Source organism: Oryza sativa, chromosome 7, assembly GCF_034140825.1.
Source record: "Oryza sativa Japonica Group chromosome 7, ASM3414082v1".
NCBI lineage: Eukaryota > Viridiplantae > Streptophyta > Magnoliopsida > Poales > Poaceae > Oryza > Oryza sativa.
The window spans coordinates 24,383,181-24,397,500 of NC_089041.1; the positions used below are offsets into that span (position 1 = coordinate 24,383,181).

A 14,320-nucleotide genomic window follows, 5' to 3' on the forward strand; every position below is an offset into this window, starting at 1 on the left:
AATATAAAATTACAGTCCTATATAACTAAAATTACATTTGTAAATTCAGTTGATATGATATGTAAGTGCACTGTAATTTTGATAAAAATATTGTGTAAGTAAATATGTATTTATTATTTTCTTTTGTAGTCCGTTGGATATAAATCTAAGGGTAGAAAAAATCTGGGTGATTTTTTACTAGAAATCACCCGACAAATGGATAGACAGTCTCTTTTTTAAAGGCATCGGACGGTGCAAGTTTCATATTAATATAGTGAAAAAAATTTATAAGATTACCACCTTAAGAGACAACAATAAGGAAAAGAAAAAAGAACACCAAAGCAACACCAACACATGTTAACAGCACCTGCACACACTCCCCAAAAAAGGAACTAGCATCGAGTCGGGCCTCTGCTATATGTGACCGGACGCTGCTAGCCCTACGAAGGAGTCACAAACGACCTGCCAAAGCCAATTCCAACCAAAAGATCCCCCACAGGCTCTCAACTATCACCACGTAGAAGGGTTGCCGAAGGAGAGGGCGAGAGAGAGAGAGAAGAATATCAACTCCTACCATGAGCAGACCGAATGGCAACATTTAAGAACGTCGTTGAAGACTGAAAGATCGAACGTTGGACATGCAACAAAAGCGAGATCTCTTAAACGACGCCAGGGTGAACCGGTAGAACATTTGGCCACTTGTTTAAATACCCCCGGTAGCGGCGGGGGAAGGGGGGGGGGGAGTGCATGGAGTTTCGCCTCATCGAAGGGCTCTGCCTCAATGGTTGTGTGGCCACCGCTGTTGTCGGTGATATGGGCCCAGGGGTATCAGGTTTAGAGGGAGGAGGCTGCCCCCCCGATGCCACGTGGCCCTCCCCCGAGGGGAGTCAGGCCTGAGGTGGGGTGGCGGCTACTCTTTCCCCAAAGACTAGTAGGAGAAGCCACCCCCCTCGGGGGAGGGCCACGTGGCATCGGAGGGCAGCCTCCTCCATCCAGTCTCTGGGAAGGAGTGGCCGCCGTTTTACCTCGGGCCTGACTCCCCTCGGGGGAGGGCCACGTGGCATCGGGGGGCAGCCTCCTCCGACTAGTCTTTAGGGAAGGAGTGGCCGCCACCCCACCTCGGGCCCGACTCCCCTCGAGGGAGGGCCACGTGGCATCGGGGGGGGGGGACAGCCTCCTCCCTCTAAACCTGATACCCCCAGGCCCATATCATCGACAGCTGTCGTCGCCTAGGGTTGTCCCCATCACCAAGGTTGGGGAGGGAAGGGTCACCATCACCGCAGCACCACCCTCGCCACCGCCTCGTCTTGGCTGCCGCTCCCTCCTTTGGACCCATACTTTCTACTGCTACTAGCCTACCACCACTGGTACTACCCCATATCTAATGATCGAGCAGGAGGATTGCTTGCTAGACCATCAACCCAAAGGAGGAATAGGGTGAGGCGAAGAAGAAGGGGGAAGGAGGATACTAGCGTCAGCGTCGGCTCTGACGCCACCGTGATGCGAGGGCTGAGGAGGGCGGGACGGAGGCGGTGACCTTGCGGCCGAGGGGGGAGGCCAGGAAGGGGGATCTGATGGTTCGGTTAGATAATAATGCTTTGCAAAAGCACCCTTGTACTCATTATGTTTATAGCGCAAACCCTAAAAACAAATTTTTGTCTTCTTCACATTGTATTTTATAGAACAACAAGGACTGTTTTGAATAAATTACAACAAGATGCCAGGTAGCGGGAGGGCCGCTTCAACAATTTGTGTATTAATCTCTTGTGGTTCCTTTTTTTTCCTCTTCTTATTACAATATTGCTTTTTATGGTTCTCAACTTTGCAAGTGGTGATTTTCACGAGAAAACCAAATTCAAATTGGTTAAGATCATGATTTGGGTTGGTATAGTAGTTATTACATTTGTAATTGTAGTTCGTATATATCTGGTCTTTTATCTTTTTGCTCAAAAAATGAAAAACCCCCATCGTCGAAGCCTTTATGAAATGAATAAATCCCCTTATCAAAACTCTTTGGACTTCTATTGAATAAAAAATGCATTGTACATCCTTTTAATTTTGATACATATAAGATATCCTATGGATAATAATCTGACTTAGGACTATATAACCGATCAATCAAAAATACTCCAAGACAAAGGCAAACCAATAGTTAATAGTGGTAGCGAGTTAGTGACACAAGTGGTTCTATAGAGACGGCCAACACGACCGGTAGCATGTGATACCAATACGGGTTGGTCTAATAATAGACATAATGTTCGCATGTTGGCTAGACACGTGAACATGTATCGGCCTGACCAATGTACATAATAACTTATAGAAATTCTTTATATGGGAGTTCTATGTAAAAATATTTGAATCCAAATCGGACATATAAACTTTCGCTGTATAAGCTGTCGATGCATATAAACTTTAATTAAGTATAGAGTAAATTGCATCGCCGGAACACGAACTTGTCAGGTGGGTACAATCTAGTGCACGAAATTGTAAAACGCTTTTTTGTGCATGAACTTGTCTGGTGCGTGTGGAGGAAGGTAAAAAGGACACTACATGGCTAATCTTATTGATTTAGTGGCTAATTAGGATACTGTGTAAACATATATATGAGAAGGTTACTATTAGATATACACCTCTTCAATAAAAAATAGAATATGATAAAGTGATAGTAGAAAAATTTTAAAAAAGGAGCAATGATATAAATGTTAGAAATATATGAAAACCATCATTTCTATAATGAAGGATAAAGCAGAGATCAAATTTATAAACATTGCATGTGAGCATATCCAACAGCCTCTCTAAATCGTACTCTCCAAACACCCCTATATAGCCAACTCTCCATCTGATTTGGCTAATCAAACTAAATCGTCACTCCAACAGACTCTCTATTAATCCTCTCCAAAATAACAACGGACCCACATGTCAGCCTCTACTACTCTTCTTCCTCTTTATCTCTACCCCCTTCTTCCTTCTCTTTCTTTCTTTTCCCTTTCTTTCCTTCCCATCGTTGGGGAGGCGGCAAGCGGCGGCGCGGTGCGGGGAGGGGAGATGGCAGGCGGCGGCGCGGGGAGGGGAGGCGGCAGGCGGCGGCGCGGCGCGGGGAGGCAGAAGGCGGCGGCGCCTGTGCTCCCTCTCCCCGCCGGATCTAGAGGCGGCCGCTTGCCTTGCCAACCTCTGCTCGACGAGGCGACGGCGGAGCTCGGGGCGGGGATGGCGACGGCGGCGGCGGCTCGCGACGATGACCTCGACGACGACCCGGCGACGACGACTGCGCCAAAGGAATAGCACGTGGGCCCACCGTTTGGAGAGGCGTTTTGGCTGGCCAAATCTAGCCAGCCAGCGAGCGAGTTTGGCCAGCCAGATGGCTTGGCCATCCTGTTGGCCAGTTTGTTGGAGCTCCTTTTTTGTCTTGAATAGCTAAAATTTGGCTTGGATAGGCTAATAGAGAGTTTGTTGGAGATGCTCTTATGAATTTTTACTACATATATACACGTCACATCCTAATTAACATCAACTTCGTAAAATTAACATTCACAAGTTATTTTGGTCCTTGTTCACATGAAGTAGACAAATTCATATACTGAAATGAGCGTTTTACAAGTTTATATACTAAATTGTACCCACCTAACAAGTTTTTATACCACCAATACAATTTTCTTAAGTATATATAAACTTACAGAAAAAGCAGACCACCCGGTTAAAATGCACGGGCGTTCGCACGAGTTTACCGCACGCGAACGTTTTTTAGTTAGCCTTTTTGAGGCGGCACTGAAGTGGATAAAGTTTCAGAATACAGGTAGATTTGAATTTTCATCGAGGAAACCATATACAGTCATCAGCCATCATCTTTTATCAGTTATTGTCCATTTTCCGTTTGAGATGAAGTCATCGACCATGCATCATCTCTGTAATAACTAATACTGATCCAATATGACGAAGGAAACAATATGATCGTATTCAATATGGACTCAATGAGTCATATAGAGTCCACAGCAGGAATTTTGCAGCACAAATGGGTCAGATCGATTGATTGGTCGAGACAGCTGACGATATGCCGAAATGGCAAAAGCCTACGACGTGATAAGAATTAGTTCCTTGGAAGAAGAACGCACCAAGACGTATTCTGTGGGAACACTGCTGAACTGAAAATTCCTGGTCCGATACATGCCAACTTGCACAAAGATGATGAGACCAAGGCCACTGCTGAACTGCAGTAGAGGCAAAAAAAACGAGCGAACAGGGACGAAAGCTACGTATAACAACGCCGATTTGATAGCCGTGATCACCTGCCTTGCCTACCTGGGGTTAGAGACTTTTAGACGAACGGACGTTTAAGAAATTCAGAGTCGATGAAACGAAAAAAGTTGACGGGTTGTCGCTTCAATGCTGTGGCTCCATTTCCGGATCAGGCTGCCAGAGTATACGAGTCACCAATCCACTAAGGCACAATCAGCATCAGAATTTCCATTATTTTTCCCCCTCTCTGATGCGGTCGACTTCGTTGTAGGGCTCGCGAGGGGAACACATAGTTTCCAGTTGTCTCACTCTGAAGTGAGCTTCACGTACAGACAACCAAAAGAGGCCTCCAAATCACTGCATAAAAATAAGCACAATCATTGTGGCTGTGAGTGCATCATCCACTTTAATCGGTTTAATTTCTGAGCAGTAATTAACCTTTCTGTTTTGGGCTCAGCAATTTGGTCCAATGCTAATGGCATTATGGCTAACAGGTTACAGGAGGAGGACTAGTGGCAGCTGCACTCACCTGAAGTCATCTGAAAGCCACTGATGATGTAGGCTTATCTTTAGTAGTACTCGTTTTAATTAGAAAACGTGAGGCGTCTACGCTTGAGCCTGAAGAGACAAAAAGAGACAATGCTTCAGATAAGTTCAGAAATCAGATATGATTTTTTTAGAAAAATGCGCCCATAGGCCATAGAACTCTTCAGTAAGCATGCTGTTTTGCCAATTAAAAGCAAAAGAGGAAGACAACTTCACTTGCAACGCATAACAGAATTGAAGTCAAGGTTTCTTTATGTGACTTTTTTTTTGTTCAGTTAAAGGATGTCCTTCTTTCTATACATATATTCTTGTACTTCTATTGACAAGGACACTACAGACACACAAACAGTAGCTTCCCATATGATTGGTGCAAAAGAACAGGAAAATGACAAACCATGGAACTGTATGAGGATACTGAACTGTAGTACTGGATAGAGAGGTACAGAACTGTTATCCAAAGCAGGTTCAGACTTGATGAGGATGCAGGGATGAGCTGGACAAGAAACTGAACTTTATTGTAACCGGACAGTATACATGAGAGGCACACCTTATGAAATATTTACTCTTATCAAATATCAAGAACTAGAAAAAAAAAGGGTAGAACAGGTATAAATAAGAAAATCTTTGTTAAGAGGGGAGCATGCTGGCCACCACTATAGGAAAATTGATAGCTAGCTAGGCAAAAAAAAAAAAAAAAGAAGTATAGGTTTCTCAAAACAAAAAAAAGTATAGATAGGTGTGCAAACTAGAATATCCTGGTCCACTTCAAACTGCTGATCACTTGCTCTTTCCCCTTGAATTATTGCCACTTGCACACACCCCCAGCTTCTTTTTATAGCAAAGAAGAAGCTACCACAATAGCACAAACCTTGAGAGCAATCCACTCTTTCTTCTACTCCTAATACACACACACAAAGAGAGACAGGAATGGAGAGATCACCTGAAGTGGTGCAACACAAGGCAGCAAACCGAGCTGCCGAGGATGATCACACCACCTCGATTCCATGGCTAAAGCTGGGTGTCGTCGATGCACTGACAGCAGAAGCAGGTAAGCTTCCCGAGTCGAATCCGAAGCCGGCCGTGGCGGCGCCGCATAGAACCTTCTCCTGCAACTACTGCATGAGGAAGTTCTTCAGCTCGCAGGCGCTGGGTGGGCACCAGAACGCCCACAAGAGGGAGAGGTGCGCGCCGAGGAAGTCGCACGGCTTCCAGCAGCAGCATCTCATGGTTGGGCTCTCCCCGACTGCACCGTCGTCGTTTCTTCACCACATGAGGGTTAACCCTCACGCCACGATCCTGAAGGTGAACCGTGGCTATTCTTCTGCTGATGGTGTTGTCGTGGCGAAATTCCATGGAGGCCAGATGAGTAGCAGCTGGGTGCCTTTTGCGGTTGAACATGGTAGAGGGTCAGTCTGGCCTGGGAGCTTCAAAGCAAGCTCTCAGGAGCAGAAGAAGCGCACGGAGGAAGATCTTGACTTGAGCCTGCGGTTATAAGTTTGTAGTGTACAGATAGTTCATTATATATATTTAAGTATGCATTTTGGCAAATATGATCTTCAGTTTTTTTGTCATATGTTTTCTATGGTGAGGTAATTTCAGAAGCGAACAAACTCATGCATGTTGAAGAGGAAAATGTTTGAACTATAGTTAGTCTTTAATATAATGATTGAGAACCATAACAACAATGTTAATATATAGTTGGAACGACAAACGAATGCCAACTTGGATATCAATCTATCATGAAGGAATTCATAATTACGATTATCCATAGGGCATAGGCTACCGTTTTGAATGATTTAGAATATGAAGTTCAACTCATCGATAAAAGCTGTTTCACAGCGAAATTACACGCAAGACACTTGCTCCCGTAGATTGCAGGACACCGGTTGAATTGACCATACAATGGCTGGTAGCTCTATTATTGTGCATGTCATATAGCACCACTGCTAGTTGTGAATTGTGAAGACATGGATTCTAGTGACACTCTGACAGAGGATTCTAATAAAAATGACGCATTCTTTGATTGGTTCATTCAAGAATCTATTCTTCTACTGCTGTGAGGCAAAGTGCATACTGCGCATAGCATTAGAATCCGTTGGTGAAAGCATAAGAACAAGCTGATCGAGTCACAGAGGGACAAGGAATAGGTGAGACATGAGCTCCCACGAAAAATTATCAAATATTTTATCAGGCATTCAGGTCTCAATGTTTCAAAATGGAAGAGCAAGAACAACAATGGAAGATGAGAGCACTGTAACAGTAGCACACAAAAGAGGATAGAATACTAAAATATCAAGGCGTTTATCATTTTTTAAGACAAAAAAATATAGAATACTACTCTTCCGTTTTATACTATAAGTCGTTTAATTTTTTTCTTAGTCAAAGTTTTTTAATTTGATTAAATTTATAAAAAGTTAGCAACATTTACAACACTAAATTAGTTTTATTATACTAAAAAATGAATATATTTTGATAATATGTTTGTTTTGTAAAAAAAATGTTACTTTATTTTTCTATGAATTTGGTCGAAGTTGAAGAAGTTTGTAAAAATAGTCAAACGGATTATAAAATGGAGGGAGTAGAATATTATGGTATTTATCAATTTTTTTTAAGAAGGCGTTTGTTTATCATTTATCTGAACAGCTATCGAAGCTAGAAGCTTGTGCGATAGCTGCAGCAAAGAGAGAGCGAGCTTGAAATAAATGGTGACCGGTCGTAAACATGGGCCGACCTACTCGGCCCAAAGCCCATGTAACTGCAGAAGTTCGAAAGTTTCGAATACGGAGACAAAGGCCCAAGGCGAATCAACTAAAAAAAATTAAAATTTTGAACAAGCAAGTGTTCAAAATGCTGTTATCTATAACTAATATAAATATTCGTATTTTTCCGGTCGTCACGTCTAATTTCATCCGATTTTTCGTCCATATGCAATCTGTCGGAGAATGAACTCCTCCACCAGGGAACCGTGAGGCCCCCCTTTGTGAGTTCGGCCGGAGGCAGCGGGTGAGATTCGAGGGCTTGGTGAGCGGAGCTGTGTGATCTTGAGGGGGGTTAGCCCCCCCAAGACGATGAGAAAAAAGAGGTTTATACAGATTCGGGCCGCTAAGAAGCGTAATACCCTACTCCTGTGCATGATTGATTGAATGTAGAACACAAGTGTTTGGGGTTGCGAGACCCAAGCGCCAGTTCGCTCGGAAGTCCCCCCTCCACCACTAGGCCTGGACCTCCTTTTATACCTCAAGGGGTTACCACATGGGCCCAACAACCTAACCTAGCTCCGGTGGAGAAGTATTATAATCTTTGCATTAAATGCATGTCTTGTCTCTGTGGTTGGCAAGCCAAGCACACGTCGTCTTGATTATGGGGCCTGTCAAATCTTGCCGCCTGACACGAGGGGTGCCCCTGTCAGTCACCATTTAATGGGTGAAGACTTCTGGGCTCCTATTACACCGGGAAACGGGAGTCTTGCTTTGACCAGAGCGGGAGGACTGACTCCGGCTGGGATAAGAGGATAAGAACCTCTCACCATCACTATTTGATGGGACATGTCAGGCTGCACGTCGCCTGACACACGAGCAGCGCACAGGCGCACTAGCCAGTCCCATCGGTCATTTGACCGGTCACAGACCGGTTGAGTGCACTGCACGCCGCATTAAATGTGGCGTGGCGCGACCGCTCGGGACGCCATAAATGCGGGTAAGTGGGCACCTGGAGACGGACATCTAACCCACCGTACGTGGTGACCTAGAGAGGGGGTCGGGGGAGCCCGACCCTAGTCACGGGAGGGGGCGGCCGCCGCCCGACCTCGGGCCCGATCCCCCTCGGGGGGGAGCCACGTGGCGCCTGGGGCGGCCTTCTCCCTCTAGTCTCGGCCAGGGAGTGGCCGCCGCCCTACCTCGGTACCGACCCCCCTCGGGAGAGGGCCACGTGGCATTGGAGGGCAGTCTCCTCCATCCAGTCTCTGGGAAGGAGTGGCCGCCGTCCTACCTCAGGCCTGACTCCCCTCGGGGGAGGGCTACGTGGCATCGGGGGGCAGCCTCCTCCGACTAGTCTTTGGGGAAGGAGTGGCCGCCACCCCACCTCGGGCCTGACTCCTCTCGGGAGAGGGCCACGTGGCATCGGGGGGTAGCCTCCTCCCTCTAAACTTGATACCCCTGGGCCCATATCATCGACAGTAGCCCCCGGCGTTAGCCCTGACCAAAACCTTCCCCAGGTGGTCAGGGTTGACGCCACTTTTCTAGTCTGATGATATGTGGGCCCGATCTCTTATTCTTTCTTTGCTGGCACTAGGACCCATGTGCCTTTTTCATCCCAGCCTGAGGGCGACTCGCTAGCCCGTACCTTAGGTTGTGAACTTATTTTCCTTAGCTCGAAGAGGGCCCCCCACCATGGGTTCCGAACCATCTTGGGAAGCCTGTGACCACTTAGCAAACGAGATCAGGTTCCCACGAGCCTATGTCCCCACGCTACACATTCTGTTTGCTCTTTTCTTTCGGTGGCCTCCTTCCAATCTCTTTTCCTTCTATATGGACAATTACTTTCGCATGAGTGTGAGAGCCGAAAACTCTAGAGCCAGCAATCCCCGTCCACAGTTGAGCCAGGCCGGGTATCGTAGCCAGCCGGCGAGACCAAAGCCAACCGCTACGGAAGAGCCAGCACAGGGGGTCCCGGGCGTCGACGGCACCCGGGGCTCAACTTAAGGCTAGGATAAGGCTAGAAAACTTAGCCCCCACACTTAGCGAAGAATCGTTCATGTACATGGGAGAGAGGTTGGGCTCTTACCACCGAGGGAGCAAACAAATGCGTAACACGCGAGCGTCGCAGGGCCATGAGAAAAGAACAGGGGGAAAATAAATATAAGACTTCAAGCTATATTAAGCTGATGAATTGAAAAACTGAAAATACTTGAAGCTTGAAAGGACGATTAGTTGAGCCGGGCCGGGCACCGTAGCCAGCCAGCGGGACCAAAGCTAGCCGCTACGGAAGAGCCAGCACAGGGGGTTCTGGGCTTCGACGGCACCCGGAGCTCAACTGCAAGAGTCCTCCCAGGAGTAGACCGAGGCAAGTGGCAGGTTCATGAGCGATCCCCGCGCTTGGCCCTGGAGGGAATGGGGAAGAAACTCGCCTTGACCCGGTCGTCACCCCACGCCGCCTCTATGATCGTCGTGCAGATCTGGAGGGACTCGAAGGGGTCGGTGCCATCGTCGTATTTCTCGGTGAGGCAGGGCTGGAGCTTTGGGGGCCCTCGGACATTCCGAAGACTCGCCACAAAGACCTGGTAGCCAAGCTTACCTGGTGGGGATGTGGGGGGCCTTGCCCCCTGCCTGGGGTGGCGCGACACTCCTGAGGATACTGCGCCTTCCCCAGTAGCGGCGGCGCGACACTCACCACGCCGGCGCTCGAAAGAACCTCAAAAATCACGAACGTGTCCCCTACCTGGCGCGCCAGATGTCGGAGAATGAACTCCTCCATCAGGGAACCGTGAGGCCCCCCTTTGTGAGTTCGGCCGGGGGCAGCGGGTGAGATTCGAGGGCTTGGTGAGCAGAGCTGTGTGATCTTGAGGGGGTTAGCCCCCCCAAGACGATGAGACAAAAGAGGTTTATACAGGTTCGGGCCGCTAAGAAGCGTAATGCCCTACTCCTGTGCATGATTGATTGAATGTAGAACACAAGTGCTTGGGGTTGCGAGACCCAAGCGCTAGTTCGCTCGGAAGTTCCCCCTCCACCACTAGGCCTGGCCCTCCTTTTATACCTCAAGGGGTTACCACATGGGCACAACAACCTAACCTAGCTCCGGTGGAGAAGTATTATAATCTTTGCATTAAATGCATGTCTTGTCTCTGTGGTTGGGAAGCTAAGCACACGTCGTCTTGATGATTGGGCCTGTCAAATCTTGCCGCCTGACACGAGGGGTGCCCCTGTCAGTCACCATTTAATGGGTGAAGACTTCTGGGCTCCTATTACACCGGGAAACGGGAGCCTTGCTTTGACCAGAGCGGGAGGACCGACTCCGGCTGGGATAAGAGGATGAGAACCTCTCACCATCACTATTTGATGGGACATGTCAGGCTACACGCCGCCTGACACACGAGCAGCGCACAGGCGCACTAGCCAGTCCCATCGGTCATTCGACCGGTCACAGACCGGTTGAGTGCACTGCACGCCGCACGGCGTGGCGCGACCGCTCGGGACGCCATAAATGCGGGTAGGTGGGCACCTAGAGGCGGACACCTAACCCACCATACGTGGTGACCTAGAGAGGTGGTCGGGGGAGCCCGACCCCTAGTCACGTGAGGGGGCGTCCGCCGCCCGACCTCGGGCCCGATCCCCCCTCGGGGGAGAGCCACGTGGAGCCTGGGGCGGCCTTCTCCCTCTAGTCTCGGCCAGGGAGTGGCCGCCGCCCTATCTCGGGCCCGACCCCCCTCGGGGGAGGGCCACGTGGCATTGGAGTGCAGCCTCCTCCATCCAGTCTCTGGGAAGGAGTGGCCGCCATCCAACCTCGGGCCTGACTCCCCTCGGGGAGGACCATGTGGCATCGGGGGGCAGCCTCCTCTGACTAGTCTTTGGGGAAGGAGTGGCCGCCACCCCACCTCGGGCCTGACTCCTCTCGGGGGAGGGCCACGTGGCATTGGGGGCAGCCTCCTCCCTCTAAACTTGATACCCCGGACCTATATCACCGACATAATCCGATTAGGTTAGCAATAACGATGGAAAAAATTGCAAAAAAAAAAAAAAATCGGCGGCCGCCGACGCCATCACCGCCCGCCTCCACGCCGCCCCTCTCGCCCCGTCGGGCCGCAGCCGCCCCCATGCCACCGGATCTGGAGGAGGCGACGCCTGGCCCGCCGCCTCCACGCCGTCCTGGCCACAGTGCCGCCGGATCTGGCGGAGACGAGGTCCGGCCGGCCGCCTCCACGCCGTCTGGGTCCGACCCGCCACCACCGTCACCGGCCCTCCCGCAGCCGCCGCACAGAGAGAGAGGGGGAGAAGTCTCCTGCCGGCCGCCTCCACGCCGTCCGGCCCACCGCCTCTATGTCGACGCCGCCGGATCCGCTGTGGGAGGAAGGCGAGAGGGGGCGGAGCGAGCTACCGCCGCCGCCGCCACCACCGCGGCCCTCGGCCGTTTCCACCGCCGCCGAAGGGAGAAGAGACGGGAGGGAGAGAGGGAGGTGGAACGTCGCCGCCGATGAGGGGAGGGGAAGGGGAGCGGCGGCGCCGGTTGAGGGAGGGGGAAGGGGAGCGGCGGCGGCAGTGGGGAGGGAGAGGGGGAGCGGCGGAAGGGGAATGGCGTAGCCGGTGGGGAGGGAGAGGGGGAGCGGCGGAGGGGAAAAGGCGCCGCGCGCGCCGCCGATGCAGTCGTGAGAGAGAGAGGGGGGAGGGGAAATGATTTAGGGTTAGGGTTAGGGTTGACGGCTTTTTATACATATGTACGGATCAATCGTGACCGTCGATCAGATCGGACGGCTGCGAATTCTCCCGCATCGGGCTGCCGTTCCCGGGCCGCCACACAATTGGGACATGTGAACGCTTCGCACAGATAAGTTCAGTTTTGGTCCCTCAAGTTGTCCCGGAAACTTACTAAGGCCCTAATCAGTTTATTTTTCAGAGCAACTGATTTAATTTTTAAAAAATCTACAAAAATTTGTTTGGAACTATTTTAAGCCATTTAAAATTGCTAGGAAATTATAATCAATTATTTAATCACTCAATAGATTCAGTAGATTTTTTCATGTCAAAATAATTATTATTTCCTTAAATATTAAATTATTTCTAAAATTCGAACATATTTTATTTCGATACTACAAGGTGCGTGTTTCTTTTCCATTGCTGCCTTTTACCTTTTTCCTTTTGCACTAAAAATTACATATGCCTTTTATCTTTTTTCTTTTGCACTAAAAAGATAAAAACATATAATAATAGAGTGCAACGAAATCCCGTTGTAAAGCAGTCATATTTCATATTTGCTAGTTAAATTAAATAAATTTCAACTTATTTTGGTTGGGTGCGCCAGGCCCGGGCAGCAGTGCAACGCCTGAGCGACGCGCGAGGGCCCCAGTGGCAAGGGCTTGCCACTGTGATGAGCCCTCCCCCACAAATAATAAATTTAATATCGAAGCCCTCCCCCACAAATAATAAATTTAATATCGAAGTGAGCATATGGCCCACACATCAGATATTAGTTAAACTGATGAGAACAGTTAATCTTGTTTAGTTCCCACGTTTAATATTTTCTTTTCGCGAACTAATCACACCCTTAGCCAATAGCCAAATAGCCAAAAGGCTGAGAAAGATATGGGTTACAATGGTGCAACCTCGCCCTATTTTATAGCGTTCCTCCCGCCTGGCTGCGGCTCGAATTGGCGAGGTGGTACTAAAACTAGCGCTGCTTCGCTACTCGCTGCACGCTGCTGCCTGTCCTATTTAGGCTTGTTTGGCCCATCATCCATCACGAAAGCCCATTATATGGCCCATGCGAGGAACGGGAGCCCAGCCGTCTAACGCACTATCGGCCATGGTTGGGTTAGGTTTGGGTTTTGTTCATCGCCACTGCTGTCCATTTTGTTGGTTGCAAATTCAGTCTTTCGATGTGATTTTACTTCAGAATGTCTCCATGCAATTGGCCGGATTAAACACCAGCAATTTATTTTGATCTTTTTTGGAGTGCCAAGAAGAATATGTTAGGAAATAATACATGTTCATATTCACAAAAATTGCGATGCTAATATCGAATCCCGTGGCTTGTTTTCAGTTGTTACTTTTAGCCTAGCAGAAGCAGCAATCATGGATACCAGTACTTGGTTTTTTGGTTGTTATGCCTGATCAGGAGGAGCAAAGTAAAACTGCAGATGAACAGGACAGAGTATCATGAAAGGTCATTACTGTTGTTCTTCAGGTAAGCCAAACTGTATATGCACATCATGCATTCCGGTCAATAAATTATCATCTTTCACAAGAAAATTGACAGAATGCTCTGCACTATCAGAGTTGATATTAGGAGCCTATCACAACACCAGTTATATTGATCATACAATGGCTGATACCTCCACTCTTGTGTATACCATAGTACTGCTGTGACTAGTAATGACATGGATTCTAGTGGCACTGGCGGAGCTCCTGCCTTTCTTTCTTTTTTTCTTTCTTCCTAGCATATAAATGTACCCATGAAAAGGAATGTGAAAGAACGAAATTGTTATTCAGCGACATACTGATGAAAGTGTACACGGAAAGATGAAGAATCCATATTCTTTCATTGCTGAGAATCAAGTGCATAGCATTAAAATCCTCTGCTGAAAGCTGAAGAACAAGCATCCTTTTTTTTTTCTTTTTTCTTTTTTTAAAAAAGAAAGGCATAAGAATAAACAGACCAAAATATGTCACATACTCTTTAAAGCTATCTAGTTTAGATGCTTGGATATTATATGGTTTTTAAATTGTATCGAAGCTAATCAATTAGTAGCAAATATAAAAGAGCTGCGGATTGCAGCGCTATTGTATCCAGGATTTATAAAATCATAGACGGCCATCAAAATGTTATTTATACTTTGTACTAGTATTTATTATCA

General features: G+C 48.2%; 1 protein-coding gene and 1 pseudogene across 1 annotated transcript; one reads left to right on the forward strand and one right to left on the reverse strand.

Moving 5' to 3' along the window:
- The first annotated feature begins 5,614 nt into the window (after positions 1-5,614).
- On the forward strand, positions 5,615-6,306 carry LOC4343786 (zinc finger protein 7). Its single transcript, XM_015790138.3, has one exon. The coding sequence runs from the start codon at positions 5,686-5,688 to the stop codon at positions 6,250-6,252; it is 567 nt and encodes a 188-aa protein (XP_015645624.1). The 5' UTR covers positions 5,615-5,685; the 3' UTR covers positions 6,253-6,306.
- Positions 6,307-12,754: 6,448 nt separating this feature from the next.
- Positions 12,755-12,985, reverse strand: LOC112939750 (U2 spliceosomal RNA; annotated as a pseudogene).
- Positions 12,986-14,320: the final 1,335 nt, after the last annotated feature.

Bases quoted from the DNA above. Each gene is read 5' to 3' on its own strand.
- LOC4343786 (XM_015790138.3), top strand. From the start codon at position 5,686: ATGGAGAGATCACCTGAAGTGGTGCAACACAAGGCAGCAAACCGAGCT.